This window comes from Gossypium hirsutum, chromosome A02 (genome assembly GCF_007990345.1).
Source record: "Gossypium hirsutum isolate 1008001.06 chromosome A02, Gossypium_hirsutum_v2.1, whole genome shotgun sequence".
Classification (NCBI taxonomy): Eukaryota; Viridiplantae; Streptophyta; class Magnoliopsida; order Malvales; family Malvaceae; genus Gossypium; species Gossypium hirsutum.
This window is the reverse complement of record NC_053425.1, coordinates 98,319,584-98,334,140: the sequence shown is the minus strand read 5'-3', so window position 1 is coordinate 98,334,140 and position 14,557 is coordinate 98,319,584. Positions and strand designations below refer to the sequence as shown.

The following is a 14,557-nucleotide window of genomic DNA, read 5'->3' as shown; positions in this document are numbered from 1 at the left end:
TTTTCATAGTCACCACCTCAATCAATGCCTTTGTGATTAGGGGCATAATAGCAATCCACTTACTTTTGTAAAGGCATTAGTTTAGTCTAATATAACCATTGATTGATATTTCATGGGATAACCCATCATCATCAATATCCCCACCAAAAGTAACCATGTTTTTGTGAATCAAGCAGTCCACCGTCTTTATTTTTATTTTTATTGATTATCAAAAGCTAATACTAAAAATATGAGTTTTTCAAAATTCCATAAACATCTTTACTCTTATTTAGACAAGGTACATACTAATTAAGGACTTCAGAAAACCCTGAATTTGCTTACACTTTACTACTGAATTAATAAAAGCAATTAAATTAAATTAAATTAATTCGATTTCCGTTTAATCAGTTAAGAGAATTATCTGATCTAAAATTATAAATTTATTTGTTTTTCTTAAGCTACTACTCAGATGTTGTGCACATCCAATATATTTCAACATAAATAGTCTACAACGTTGAATTTTAATCTCATAGTTTAAGCTCAAAATTTCTAGGGATCAGCTGTGATTCAAATATGACATCTAAAGGTGGCATAAACGAGGGACTTTTAATATAAAATATGGGAACCATAGTACAAAAGGGTTGCATATGAACATAATAAAAATAACAACACCACAATACAAAAGTTAATATTACTAACCTATCATAATTTATGTAAACACAACACGAATAACCAAATCTAACCAACTGCTCCTTGATGCAACCAAGCACTTATCATTAGCATTTATTATTCATAAAGCTAATCACAAATTAAATTATACCAATGATTCTGGACATTGCTACTATGGGAAATTAATAATCTTCCAAAGTTGTTCCTATAACTGTAAACTCAAAGTTCAAGTACCTGAATCTACGTCATTACAAAGCAATATGCAGATATTCAACTACACTATGGATTGAATCTGATTTCAAGGATTCAGTCTTCACCCTGTTAATCAAAACCTATTCGACAAAGCAGTTTTGATATAGTAAAAGATGTTGAAACTACCCAGGCAGGTAATGAAAATGGGGCAACAAAAATCAATGGAGAAGGAGAAGGAAACGCAGCAACTAGTTTCACCGGAAACCTTCGGTATGCTATAAGTTATTGGAAGGATTATAGTAAATTACAATCAGATGAGTTTAAAACAGAACAGATTCATTGTATTCTTTTCTTCTAATTGCCATATAATATCCAGATATCACTCTATGTTTTTACCTATTTTTTCATTGCCACAGAATATTGAAGAGCTTCCGAAGGAGCATTTACCATCAAATGCCTCAAGCAGCAGACCAAATGCTTGCATGACAACATGTTGCAACCGATATACTGGTCAAATCATTATCACACAGATTGTAAGCTATGCTGTTGCAAAGCTTCCTGTAGGCATTGAACTGCACCCTCGTAATTTAAGAAGCCCATGAACCAAAATTCATGACTATCAACAGAGCTAACTTGGATGTACTTTTCAGAAGGATTGACTCTGCTTGTTGAAGGATTAATTGCTTTAAGTTGATGTAATGGGATAACTACCTGTTTAAGCAGACAGAAGAAACGTCAAGAACTGTAAGTCAGTAAGTCCCTATACTGTAAACCTGTACCCAAATGTTTTGATGCAAAAAAGTTACTGATGCAATATGTCTTCAACAGAATAAAGTGGAGGAAATAGGATCTCATTGTGACCAGTCCTTTTAAAATGGAAGCATGTTAAGGCTAATGCAAACAAACCTTGTAGTAGCTCCATTCAGTCTTGCTACCATTTTGATAGGAAAGAGGACTGTCACTGCAATACGCAAGCTTTGCTGTAGATACATATAAAACTCCCATGACAGGACCAGCCGATGTGGACAAGTAACATGCAAAAGAATTTTGAAGTTGCTCTTCAGGTACCGTCTCAAAAGTTTGTCTAAAAATTTTCTCATACCCACCTTCTGCTAAAACCTTTGTTCCCTGAGCAATTCTTCCCATGGCAGCCTCAGCAAAACTAGGACTTGTTTTTACTGATAAAGAAAAGCGAAAAACATATTTTCAGTAATTTTATGTATGTCATACTACTTCATAAGCAAGACAGAAGACAAAGGGTGAGAGCAAAAGGGGAAAAATCAGAAATAGCATATTATTTTAATTTGAAAGTGCCCACAAAATTTTCCATGTTTCTGTCTTTTGTAAAATTGAATCTTTGGCAATGTCCCATGCCCAAATAGAAGCAACAGTATGATTCTAAAAGGTGCCATACAAGACCAGTAGAAAAGAATCCAGGCACGATGAAGGATGCATAAGATCATTACTTTGTGATCATTCTGTGTATGACTAAGTTGAGGTAATGTAATGAATAATGACCAAAAAAGAGGCAATAATGTAGCGAATAAGGAGTTAGAGATGGCCTTAAGTACAAAAGGGATGTGCAATTGTGTTATAGACTGCTCAAGAAACAATGTAAGCATTAAGAAAGTGATGCACAATTTATATGATTGTAGCATGCACTTAAAGAAAGCAATTAGGTGGATGAATAGAGTTCTAATGTTAGAGACAGAAGGTGAGAAGTATAAGGAGAAAAAAAAAAAAAAAGAGACCCCAAAGTTGGACAAAGTTTAGGAGACATTTATAGTGCAAGAGCTGTCATCAACAAATGTCCACGAGACATCTCAACAAAGAAATAGCAAATATGGTTTGGATAATAATAATTCTATCGATTAGAAGAAACAAGAATATAACATCTCAACAAAGAAATAGCAAATATGGTTTGGATAATAATAATTCTATCGATTAGAAGAAACAAGAATATACTTTCAGTTATATTTAATATATGGGTAAGTTTTGAGCATCCCTAAGGATAAATCAGATGATACCCATGACTTAAGAAAACTAAAATGTTTAGACTTTAAATAATTAGCTATATGACTAAATGCAGAATAAAGGAACAACTAGCTTGCTTCTGATCCAAGGTCAACCACAGCAGACTAGAAAGCTCTTACTAACCATTGAGAGATATGGAAGCAATAACCACTAAATCTCTGGAAACTAATGCTACATCATGCCCCCCCCCTCCTCTTTTTTACTGAGCCATTCATAACACTAACTCTATGTTTGGGTAGATGCTTGTACAGAAGGTCCACCAGGTTTTCTCACCCCTGATTACCTCCCTCGGCTAGGGTGTAAATAAGTCACATTTTGCTTTGTCAAATATTTTATCAGCTCAAGTCTTTTGTTTGATTAAATGCAAGTCTATAACTCAAATCTTAAGCCTGCTTTATAAGAAGTGAACATGCCAATTGAGGAAACTGCAGTACGCTGACCTTAAATCTTACATCAAATTCTATTCTTTCCCTAGTAAATATTTAAGACACAAATGCTAACTCCAGCCAACACTTGACAAATCAATACTACATTTCCTAAAAGCATGTTAAAAACAAGAAAAAAGAATGAAGTTTATTACATTCTCTCCCTTTCCTTAATCACAATATCTAAAGTTGTCCAACATTGCCAAAATGATGCTTCCCTAATATCCTATAGTACTCTTAGAACTAGCGTGCTATACAAAACACGAACCCTACCAAATAGTTCACCCAGATATTAAACCCTAATTCAGTATCTGAGATTTCAGCTTTCAGTAATATCAACCAGCCAAAATGACCAAGCGCTCGATATCAATTCTAACCCTAAAAGCCCAATCGCAATAGAATTCATACCAGATACAAATCCAACCAAGAGGGGAAGCACCAAATATTAAAAATAAACTAGAAAGCAATTGAAATTCTAAAAGAAAACAGAAAAAATACAGTGCTGCCACGTGTTCCCGGCCAGATCCTCTGCTTTCCTCGTCGCTTCTGCCACCTTCCTCCCCCATCTCCCTAAGACATCCTTCACTGTGTCCATCTTCTCTGGTTCCAAGTTCAGAAAAGAAATAATTTAATAATTAATTTAAAAAAAAAATCAAAATAGAAATAAAATGTGTAATGGCTTGCCTTTGAAGGAAGCGGAAGAAGATTCCGTAGGCGGAGCATGAGTAACGTAAGGATTGGATCCGTCAGGAGCTGACATGGTGGAACTGTGATCCACAGCACGCGACTCGCTGATCAATTCCGGACTCCAATGAACTGATTTCCTCGATCCAGATGGTGACTGAACCGGTGATTGCTCGCTTTGAATCTGACTCACTTTCGGATTCTGAGTCTCTTTCTCTTCCTTTTCCTGAGGCTCTGATGTTGGAACCACAACAAAGCCCTCCGCATCCATTGCGGGATCCGAGTCTTTCAGGTTCGGTTCTCGGATCGGAGCTGAGCTGGAGTTGGGTTGCGTTTCTGTCTTCGTTTGTTCCATTGCTCTAGAATGTTCGAGGAAAAGCAGGCCGTGCGTAAAGTGGCATGAGGGATCGTTTGCTAGAAGTTTAGCAGGAGAGGAGACTGTTATTGAAAGCTTTAAGTGTTACGGGCTCCACCAACTTTGTCCTAAAATCCAATTAATAGATCTAATTTCATCCAGGAATCTATATTATCTTTCAATTTTGTTCTTAAGTTACATATTTGGTTAAATTTTGATATTAGTTGCTGTACTTTCTGTTTGTTTATAATTTCACCAATTTTTGGTTGCAACTCACAAAAAATAAATTTTAAAATCTAAATTGATTTTTTGAAAGTAAAATATTTTTAAGCAATTATTTTTTGAAAACTATTTTCAATAAAATAAATATTTTAATTCAAATCTAAAATATTTTAAATATATATTTCTTTATTTTTATAGCAAATCTCTAGTTGTCGATTTAAAATTGTTTCTTTTATATGTCAATGAAAGTTGATTTTTAATGAAAGTTGATTTTTAGAGGTGTTGCATCATATATATATATATATAGGAATAACTTACATATTTGTGTATTTTTAATTTATTTTTTGTTTGTTATTTTTATTAGAAGCTTTTAATGTTTATTTGAGGCTCTCAAAGTTTGAAGTTTTATTATGAAGTTATTATTTAATTTTTTTACTGAATTGATGTTAGGAATAAAAAATATATATAGTGAATCCTCTTCAGCTTAAGTCCTCATCTTGACAAGCTTATATGGCATTTTACTGTTGATGGTTAGTATAGTGTTAAGTCAGCCTACATAACAGCGATGAGCATGTACTCAAACGTGAATGAATTGGCTCGGGATGGACCTTGGCAACAAGTTTGGCAAGTGCAAGTTCTCCTCAAGTGAAGGAATTCATATGGCGTTGCCTGCACCATTTTCTTCCTGTTAAAATGCCGCTACTTGAGACGTGTATTGCGGTGTCGGCCGAATGTTACCAGGGCCATGGGGATGAGGATGTTGAACATGTTCTGTTGCATTGTTGTAAAGTGCAGGCAGTTCGATGGCCTGTAAATATCCCTACCGATAATGTTACATAGAATGATTTTTTGTTGGGACGGTTGGCTTTGTTATGTGGCCATGCGCCGAGGGCTTGTGCTTCTGTGGTAAATTTGGTTAGCCCAGAATCTCGTTCAATGGCAACATTGTGAGCTTTCTCCGTCTTGGGTTATCTATAATGCTGACTGTTTAGTGCAAGATTGAATGGTAGCCAACATGGTTTATACTTCTGCCACTGATCCGTCAGCCTCGGGTATGGTGGGTGTGGTTTAGGTCGGTGTGCGGGAGGGAGATGGCTTAGGTGGTGATACTCGTTCCTTGTTCGTATGGGACAATATGTTGGCAGTCACCTCATCATGGTTTTATCAAATTTAACGTTGATGTCCAGGAGTGAAGCTAGGCCGAAATTAAATTGTAACTTTTACTATAGTAATTTTTAAAGGATTAAATCAAAATTTTATCATTTTTAGTGGGGCCAAAGTACAATTCTACCTTTACTAATTTATAATTTTAAAAATTTTAAAAGATCAAAATGAAAAATTGAGTCGGGACCCCTGCCAATCCCCTTAGATTCGCCCCTGTTGATGCCTCAAAATTTGAAGACAAACATGCTATCGAGGTTGGCGGTGGTTATTCGCGACAATCATGGTCACCTAGTAATTATAATTTTAAAAATTTTAAAAGATCAAAATGAAAAATTGAGTCGGGACCCCTGCCAATCTCCTTAGATTCGCCCTTGTTGATGCCTCAAATTTTGAAGACAAACATGCTATCGAGGTTGGCGGTGGTTATTCGCGACAATCATGGTCACCTAGTAAAAGGCCTTACGGGGTTTGAAAGGGCGTCGTTCAGTCTTAGGATAATAGAGGTTTTTGTTGTCAGGGAGGCTTTGTCGTGGCTAAAATTTTGGCATCTTGGCCATGTCATCATCATGTTGGATTGTATGTTAGTTGTGCATGTGTTGACTCGACCCATAGAAGATGATTCTGAATTCGGTTGTTTAATTTCTGATTGCTTGGTGTTATGTTCATTGTTTTAGCATTATCTTTTTGTTGGGTTCATTTGGCTAATAGATAGCTCATTTTCTCTTTCAGATAGCCTTCTTACATGTAAACCACACTGAATGAATTGTTTTACTTGTTTATTTCTTAGAACCTTTGAATGTTAATAATCTGGTGAACTCGTTTGATGGGGATGTAGAATAATAGATTATTGGTGTATGGGGTGAGCCTGCTAACTCGGGTTTAGTGATCCTCCCCGTTAGTCATCCTACAGTTCTTTTATTTTCTTGGATTTTGAATACATATGGTTTTTTCTTAATAAAAATATTTTTAAATTAAAAAAAATTTATATATATTTTTATTAAGAATCAAAAGTTATATTATTTCAATCAACAAATTTAATGAAACCAACTTAGTTTAAAGATTGTGAAAATTGAACATCGATAATGACAATGAATCGCAAAGAAAGAGAGAAAAATAGAACACATAGAATTTTAGGTGAAAACACTTTCGAGGAAAAAATCATGGGGAGAGGAAAAGAAAAATTTACTATATCGAATTCGAATAATACAAGAGGAGTATAAACTATGTCTATTTATAAACTTGTAAAAACATATTCTAATCAAAGTCTAATAGAAATAATGCGGTAAATTAAAACACTTATTCTAATCAAATATCAAACATGTTTCTCGTATTTATTGCAGAAATAGTTTTATACATCATCTCCACCCTAATATTGTATAACAAAAACACTACTTGCATTTATTATTTTTCCACATAGCCTTTAACTTAAACATATATATATATCATAATTTATAAAATTATCTAATAAAATTTTTAATTTCAAATTTTATCATTATTATTAATTTTTGGATATGTTAATTTTATAAATTAAGTTAATAGATAATTTTATAAAAATTTTATTAGATAATTTATAATATTTTGGATATGTTAATAGAAAAGATAAGAGCAGTTATACATCCATCATCTCCTTATTTGTTTATCCTTGACATTGACCGTCACAATTTCCTACTTGACAAGCTGAAGCGAGAGGGCGTCTACATGGTATATCTATTATGGGTATGATGAGCTATGCATGGGACATTAGCAAAAAGCATGAACTTTGTTATGGTAAGATATGAAAATGATAAATATAACAAAGACTTCATTTAAAGGAATTATTTGGTCATATGGGTTTAATGACCTCTTGATATTGATTTGAGTTTATATGTTTTTCTTTAAATCGATATGAACATGTAACATTATAAACTCTTACTTAAATTAATGTTAAGTCCATGTAAATTTATTAGAAATACTAGGATATAGTTGGTATGTCAATTAAGGTTTCATATGTTTATTCTATTAGAGTTTTGTACTAATGTTATGTGGGATTATGGAGTTATGTGATTTTACATGGAATTTTGGTGTGTTACCCCTTGGCGGGACATATTATGCTGACCATTGGGCATACACTACCTCTTTAGAGGTCCTCATGATATATTTGGAGTTTTGTTTCCTTCGAGCATGACATTTTGGTGCTCATTTAGTGTATATATGCATTTCTTACAAGTGTTTAACTCTTGTTTTACTGAGATAACAATTAGTGTTAATATAAAATTTGATAAAAATATAATATCAAAATAAAGGTATGGATATAAAATATATGACCTAAATGACTTTGGTAAATTTTCCTTTTACACTGATGTTGAATGTACTTCACTTATAAATCTTGGAGATGTGAACGAAGTAGATATGAGAATGCTTAATGGGCATACGCATTTCATATGCATGTGGCTCTATGTTTAGTTAAATTATATACTTTTATCTTGCCATGTTATTATGATAAATGTGTGATAATCTTGTTGAGATTTGTGGTTGCTTTGTTTAACATCCCACATCAGATCCGGTTGTCAGATCTGAGTGCACGACGTCACATTACATTGCCAGAGTAACTCAAATTATTTTCAACCATTATGTTAAGTACCTTAACTTATTCAAACAACAAGATCACCAAAATAACTAAAATCATGAATTAACACAATATTGATATTTAGAATACATTGATTGGAAACGTCCTGGTTTAGCTCGTGCCTACGAATGCATTCGTGAATCTTTAGAAGTGATTAGGGACTTAGTGCCAGAACAATAGGCAAAGTTGCAAAGTTGAAACAGAGGACACTGCGACATCTCTATGTGCTTGGCGAAGCCACGATGTGAAAATGCCTAGTTGGGACGTTGGGCAAGAAAGTCGCGGCGTTGAGACAAAGGACTTCGCAGAGAAACTTACTGTTTGACTCAAAACATCCAAAATGCACCTATCTTGACCCTAAGAATTTCCAATTCATATCTATGGCTTTTAGAACTAAAATTTTGTGACGCCCGTACCCGAGACCGTTGCTGGAGTCGAACACGAGGTGTTAACGAACTTAATTCATTTACTTACACTGTTCATTTTAAAATTTCCAGACAAGCTGGCTAACTGCATCACAGTTACTTTAAAAATCATATCTCCAGTTCCAAAACTCGAAAACCGATTCCGTAAATTTTTCCTGAAACTAGACTCATATGTCCATCTACAAATTTTTTTCTAGAATTTTTTTGGTCGAGCCAATTGTACAGTTTATTAGTTAAAGTCTCCCCTGTTTCAAGGTTCGACTACTCTGACCTTCAGGCATTACGACTTGTACAGAGCTTCAATACTTATGCCGTTTGTTTCTAATGAAACTAGACTCAAAAAGGAATCTATACATATAAAGCATGACTTCTAATTGTCTCTGGTTAATTTATGGTAAATTTTCAAAATCAGAACAGGGGATCCAGAAAATGCTCTGGCCCTGTTTCACGAAATCTTAAACATCTCATAAAATACGGCTCATATGGTCGTTTCGTTTCTTTCATATGAAAATAGACTCATCAAGATTCGATTACATAATTTATTCACTATTTAATTCCATTCCTACTATTTTTAGTGATTTTTCCAACTTATGTCACTGCTGCTGTCAGCATCTATTTTAAGGTAAATTTTACCTATTTCATAATTTTCCATGTATCGAATAGAAAATTGACATACATTATTATCAAGGGTAATCCCGATTAGCCATGACGTACGTAGCACCAATAGGACCATGATTGGCCATTCCAATGGCTAGTCATTACCAAACATTTCCACCAAACTGAATAACCATATCACAAGACCATAATGTTATACTTCAAAATATACGAGCCATTTTCGCATGGCTATACGAATACACGTTACCAAAGGGTACTTAATTAACAACAAGGGTCAGCCCTATACATGCCATTTTCAAAATTGAACTAAAAGAGTACCAAAAAGTGGCTTAGATAGTGTGGATGACTTCGACTTTGACACTCCCGAGTCCGATAGCTGACGAGCAAAATCTATAAAACAGAGAATCAAAGTAACAGAGTAAGCATTTTAATGCTTAGTAAGTTCAAGTAATGAAATTATTTACGACTAAAGTATAGCGTTCATATGACTAAATGAATAGTTGCATATACGCATGTTCCCAAAATCATACTTACTTCACACCTCAACCAGTATATTCATACACAGGGGATCAAACCTATCTAAAGGCCGGAAGTTGTTAATCAATAGAGCGCGTACTATCTAAAAAGGAATTAAGTTTTCCGATGCATATACGAAACATACCTTATCGTTTGGATTTTATGAGCGTATTAATTGAAATTATTACAGCAAGATCGCTCATTTCCAAACCCAAGTACCTTCGGGATTTAGCCGGATATAGCAACTCGCACAAATGCCTTCGGGTCTTAGCCCGGATATAGTCAATAGCACAAAAGCCTTCGGGACTTAGCCCGGATATAGTCACTAGCACAAATGCCTTCGGGACTTAGCCCGGATATAGTCACTAGCATAAATGCCTTCGGGACTTAGCCCGGATATAGTCAATAGCACAAATGCCTTCGGGACTTAGCCCGGATATCATTCGAATAATCATGCACATATATCAATAAATCATGACACATCCATATTTCATTTTCATTACTAAAGCTCAAACACAAGACACTTATCAAACCTTACCAATTTCGGCTCAATAGCCACATACAAAGAGCATGATTTTGATTGGCTTTATAACATGATCTCTATACACATTCGGCTACCCGTCATAGGTATAAACTAATCACCTCAATATATCATTCAAGTAGAATACTAATATCACCGTTTATTTGTTATGCTTATATGTCATGACTTGATCAAATCATAAACTAAGTTTCATTACTCGAAGACTTACCTCGGACGTTGTCGAACGACTTCAACGGCTATTCAATTACTTTTTTCTTTCCCCTATCCAACGTTGATCCTCTAAGCTCTTGAGCTAAATCAAATAATTTACCTCCCAATCAAACACAATCATACGGCATTCATATACATTTTAGAACCAATTTATTTGAATCAATTACCACTTAAGTCTATCACCTTCTCGCTTTCAAATTTGTGCACTTGGTAAATCACATTAAACTACTACAAATATAACTTTAATACATATTTATTTTCGAATGTCTCAATATCATCTTAATTAATTCCTACTTACACATCAAAATTTCCAATACAAAGTATTTGGCACCTAAACCGGATTAGTAAACTCCCATAGACCATGACCGAATGCCATTTAAACACAAGTCAACAAGATCTCATGATTTCAAATCAAACTCTTAACAAGAATGCACAATGCCGAACCCTTAGATGATTAAACATCTAATTTAGACAATTTTAGAACAACCAAACGGCACTTGTTCACAACATTAAACAGCTACATGTTCGGCTAGAACATGGTACTTAACAACATCGATTTTAAGCATAATAATTACTCAAACCTAATCAAATTCACATTCGGTCTTGGTACCTAATAAGGTAGCCGATTCCTTTCCCTTAGCACCTAATGCTCACATATGATTATTTGTATAGTTCAAACACTCATCTACCCTTGTTCATCTAAATTTAACAAGAAACAAAAACCTTATTTCTCCATAGCTACAATGGCCAAAAGTTCTAGACATCTCAATACCGAAATTTCTAACATGGGTTGTCTAAAGAATTTGGTAGGGAGTTCAAATTTATCTAACATTTCAAGTAACTTAACACATCCATATAGCTAACATGCTAGTAGTATCAAGGCATCAACTAAAATTTTAAAGCCTCTTAGCCGAATCCTAACTCTCCAACAACCCCAATTCCATCCATGAGATAGATAGAATTAGGCTAATCATCCAAAGGATGTATAAACCTCCAAAAGCAACATTGAACATACCTTTAATCTGAAGAACCACCTTGGCCGAACTTCCCCTCTTCTTCTTCCTCTAGTTACGACAATGGAGGAGCAACCTAGCTAACTCTTTTTTTTGTTTCTTCTCCTACTAACCACTATTATTTTATTATCCATGCTCTTTATTTTATTATTTTTAACACAAATGTTAACATAACATATTTATAATATGTTTTAACCCATAGCATGGCCGGCCACCATCTAGACTTTTGGCTAATTTGACATGCAAGTACAAGTATTTTCTAACATGCTTTAATAGGCCACTATAACATTTGCCTAGCACATTTCTAAATTTCCTCACATAAGTCCTATTTAATAATTTCACATACTAATGACAAAATTGGAGCATGAAACTTTCACACATGCCTATTTCACCTACAATAAACACAAAACTTAATGGTTAATTATTTTTTTACGACCCGGTTTTGTGGTCCCGAAACCACTTTCCGACTAGGGTTAAATTAGGGCTGTCACAACTCTCCCCCACTTAAGAAATTTTCGTCCCCGAAAATCTTACCGGTAAATAGGTTTGGGTATCGTTCTTTCATAGAGTTCTCGGTTTCCCAAGTAGCTTCTTCGACCCCGTGCTTGTGCCATAACACTTTTACTAAAGGAACCTTTTTATTTCGTAATTATTTCACTTCACGAGCTAGGATACGAATCGGTTCTTCTTCATAACTCATATCGGATTGAATTTCAACCTCGGAGGGATTAATTATGTGCGAAGGATCAGATCTGTAACGTCGAAGCATCGAAACGTGAAAAACGTTGTGAATCTTTTCGAGATCAGGGGGTAAAATCAATCTATAAGCCACTGGACCAACTCGTTCGGATATTTCATACGGCCCTATGAACCTCGGACTCAGTTTGCCCTTACGGCCAAATCTGAGTATCTTTTTCCAAGGTGAAACTTTAAGAAACACTTTGTCTCCCACCTGATACTCAATATCTCTTCGTTTTAAATCCGCGTACGACTTCTGACGATCTGATTCTGCCTTCAGACTTTCACGAATTATCTTTACTTTCTGCTCAGCATCTTTAATCAAATTAACTCCGAAAATTTTACTTTCACCGAGCTCGGTCCAAAACAATGGTGTACGGCATTTACGACCGTACAAAGCCTCGTAAGGTGCCATATTAAGACTTGATTGAAAACTATTGTTGTAAGCGAATTCAATCAAAGGTAAATACCGCTCCCATGAACCACTAAACTCAAGGATGCAACATCTCAACATATCCTCGAGTATCTGAATTATCCGCTCGGATTGACCATCAGTCTGTGGATGAAATGCGGTGCTAAAATGCAACTTGGTACCCAAAGCTTCTTGAAATTTCTTCCAAAATCATGATGTGAATCTCGGATCTCTATTTGATACAATAGAAATTGGTACCCCATGTAACCTTACAATCTGGGATACATATATTTCAGCTAGCTTGTCAAGAGAATAATCCGTATGTACAGGGATAAAATGAGCCGACTTTGTCAGTCTATCAACAACAACCCAGATCGCATCTTTCTTGCTTGATGACAATGGCAATCCAGATACAAAATCCATCGTGACTCGATCCCACTTCCACTCAGGTATCATGATCGGCTGAAGTAATCCTGTAGGCACTTGATGTTCCGCTTTCACTTGTTGACATATTAAACACTTCGAAACAAAATCGGAAATGTCTCGTTTCATACCATGCCACCAAAACTGACGTCTCAGATCGTTGTACATTTTCGTACTCCCCGGGTGAATTGACATTCGGCTACAATGAGCTTCGTTCAGAATTGTCGAAATAAGTTCTGAATTCCTTGGAACACACAAACGACTTCTGAACCTCAAACAATCGTCATCATCAATTTGAAACTCTGATTCCTTATTCGAAACACATTCAGCCCGTTTTGCAACCAATTCATCATCGACTTCCTGAGCTTCACGAATTTGATGAATCAACAATGGTTTGGCCTTTATTTCTGCTACTAACACATTATCGGATAGAACCGAAAAATGTACATTCATCGCTCGTAAAGCAAACAGTGATTTATGACTTAAGGCATCCGCAACCACATTAGTCTTTCCCGGGTGATAGTCAATGACAAGCTCATAATCTTTTAACAACTCGAGCCAACGTCTTTGTCGCAGATTCAAATCTCTTTGAGTCATCAAATATTTGAGACTTTTATGATCCGAAAATACATGGCACTTCTCACCAAATAAGTAGTGTCTCCATATTTTCAAAGCGAATATGATGGCAGCTAATTCGAGATCATGGGTTGGATAATTTTTCTCATGTGGCTTCAATTGCCTCGACGCATACGCTACAACTCGACCTTCTTGCATCAATACACAACCCAACCCAAGTAAGGATGCGCCACTGTAAATGACAAACTCTTTGCCTGATTCAGGCTGCACTAGCATTGGAGCTTCAGTCAAGTAAGCTTTTAGTTGATCAAAACTTTTCTGACATTTTTCTGACCATTCGAACTTAACATCTTTCTGAAGTAGCTTCGTCATTGGTGTGGCTATCATTGAGAAACCCTTTACAAACCGTCTGTAGTAATCGGCAAGTCCCAAAAAGCTCCGAACCTCAGTAATATTTCTCGGGGGCTTCCAGTTAAGTATGGCTAAAATTTTGCTCAGATCAACTCGAATACCCGATGCAGATACCACATGACCCAAGAAGCTAACCTCTCTTAACCAGAAATCACACTTACTGGACTTAGCATATAACTGCTTATCCCGTAAAATCTGCAACACTAATCCCAGGTGTTCAGCATGATCGGTTTCATTTCTCGAATAGACCAAAATATCATCAATAAACACAACTACAAACCGATCCAAAAACGGTCTGAAGATTCGATTCATCAAATCCATAAATACCGTAGGGGCATTAGTGAGCCC

General features: G+C 35.4%; 1 protein-coding gene across 1 annotated transcript; it reads right to left on the bottom strand.

Moving 5' to 3' along the window:
• Positions 1–1,092: 1,092 nt before the first annotated feature.
• On the bottom strand, positions 1,093–4,484 carry LOC107951699 (GLABRA2 expression modulator). The gene is made up of 4 exons (XM_016886826.2): positions 3,984–4,484; positions 3,798–3,899; positions 1,747–2,018; positions 1,093–1,551 (listed from the first exon to the last, which is right to left on the bottom strand). The coding sequence occupies exons 1-4, from the start codon at positions 4,336–4,338 to the stop codon at positions 1,363–1,365; spliced, it is 918 nt and encodes a 305-aa protein (XP_016742315.2). The 5' UTR covers positions 4,339–4,484; the 3' UTR covers positions 1,093–1,362.
• Between the last annotated feature and the right edge of the window lie 10,073 nt (positions 4,485–14,557).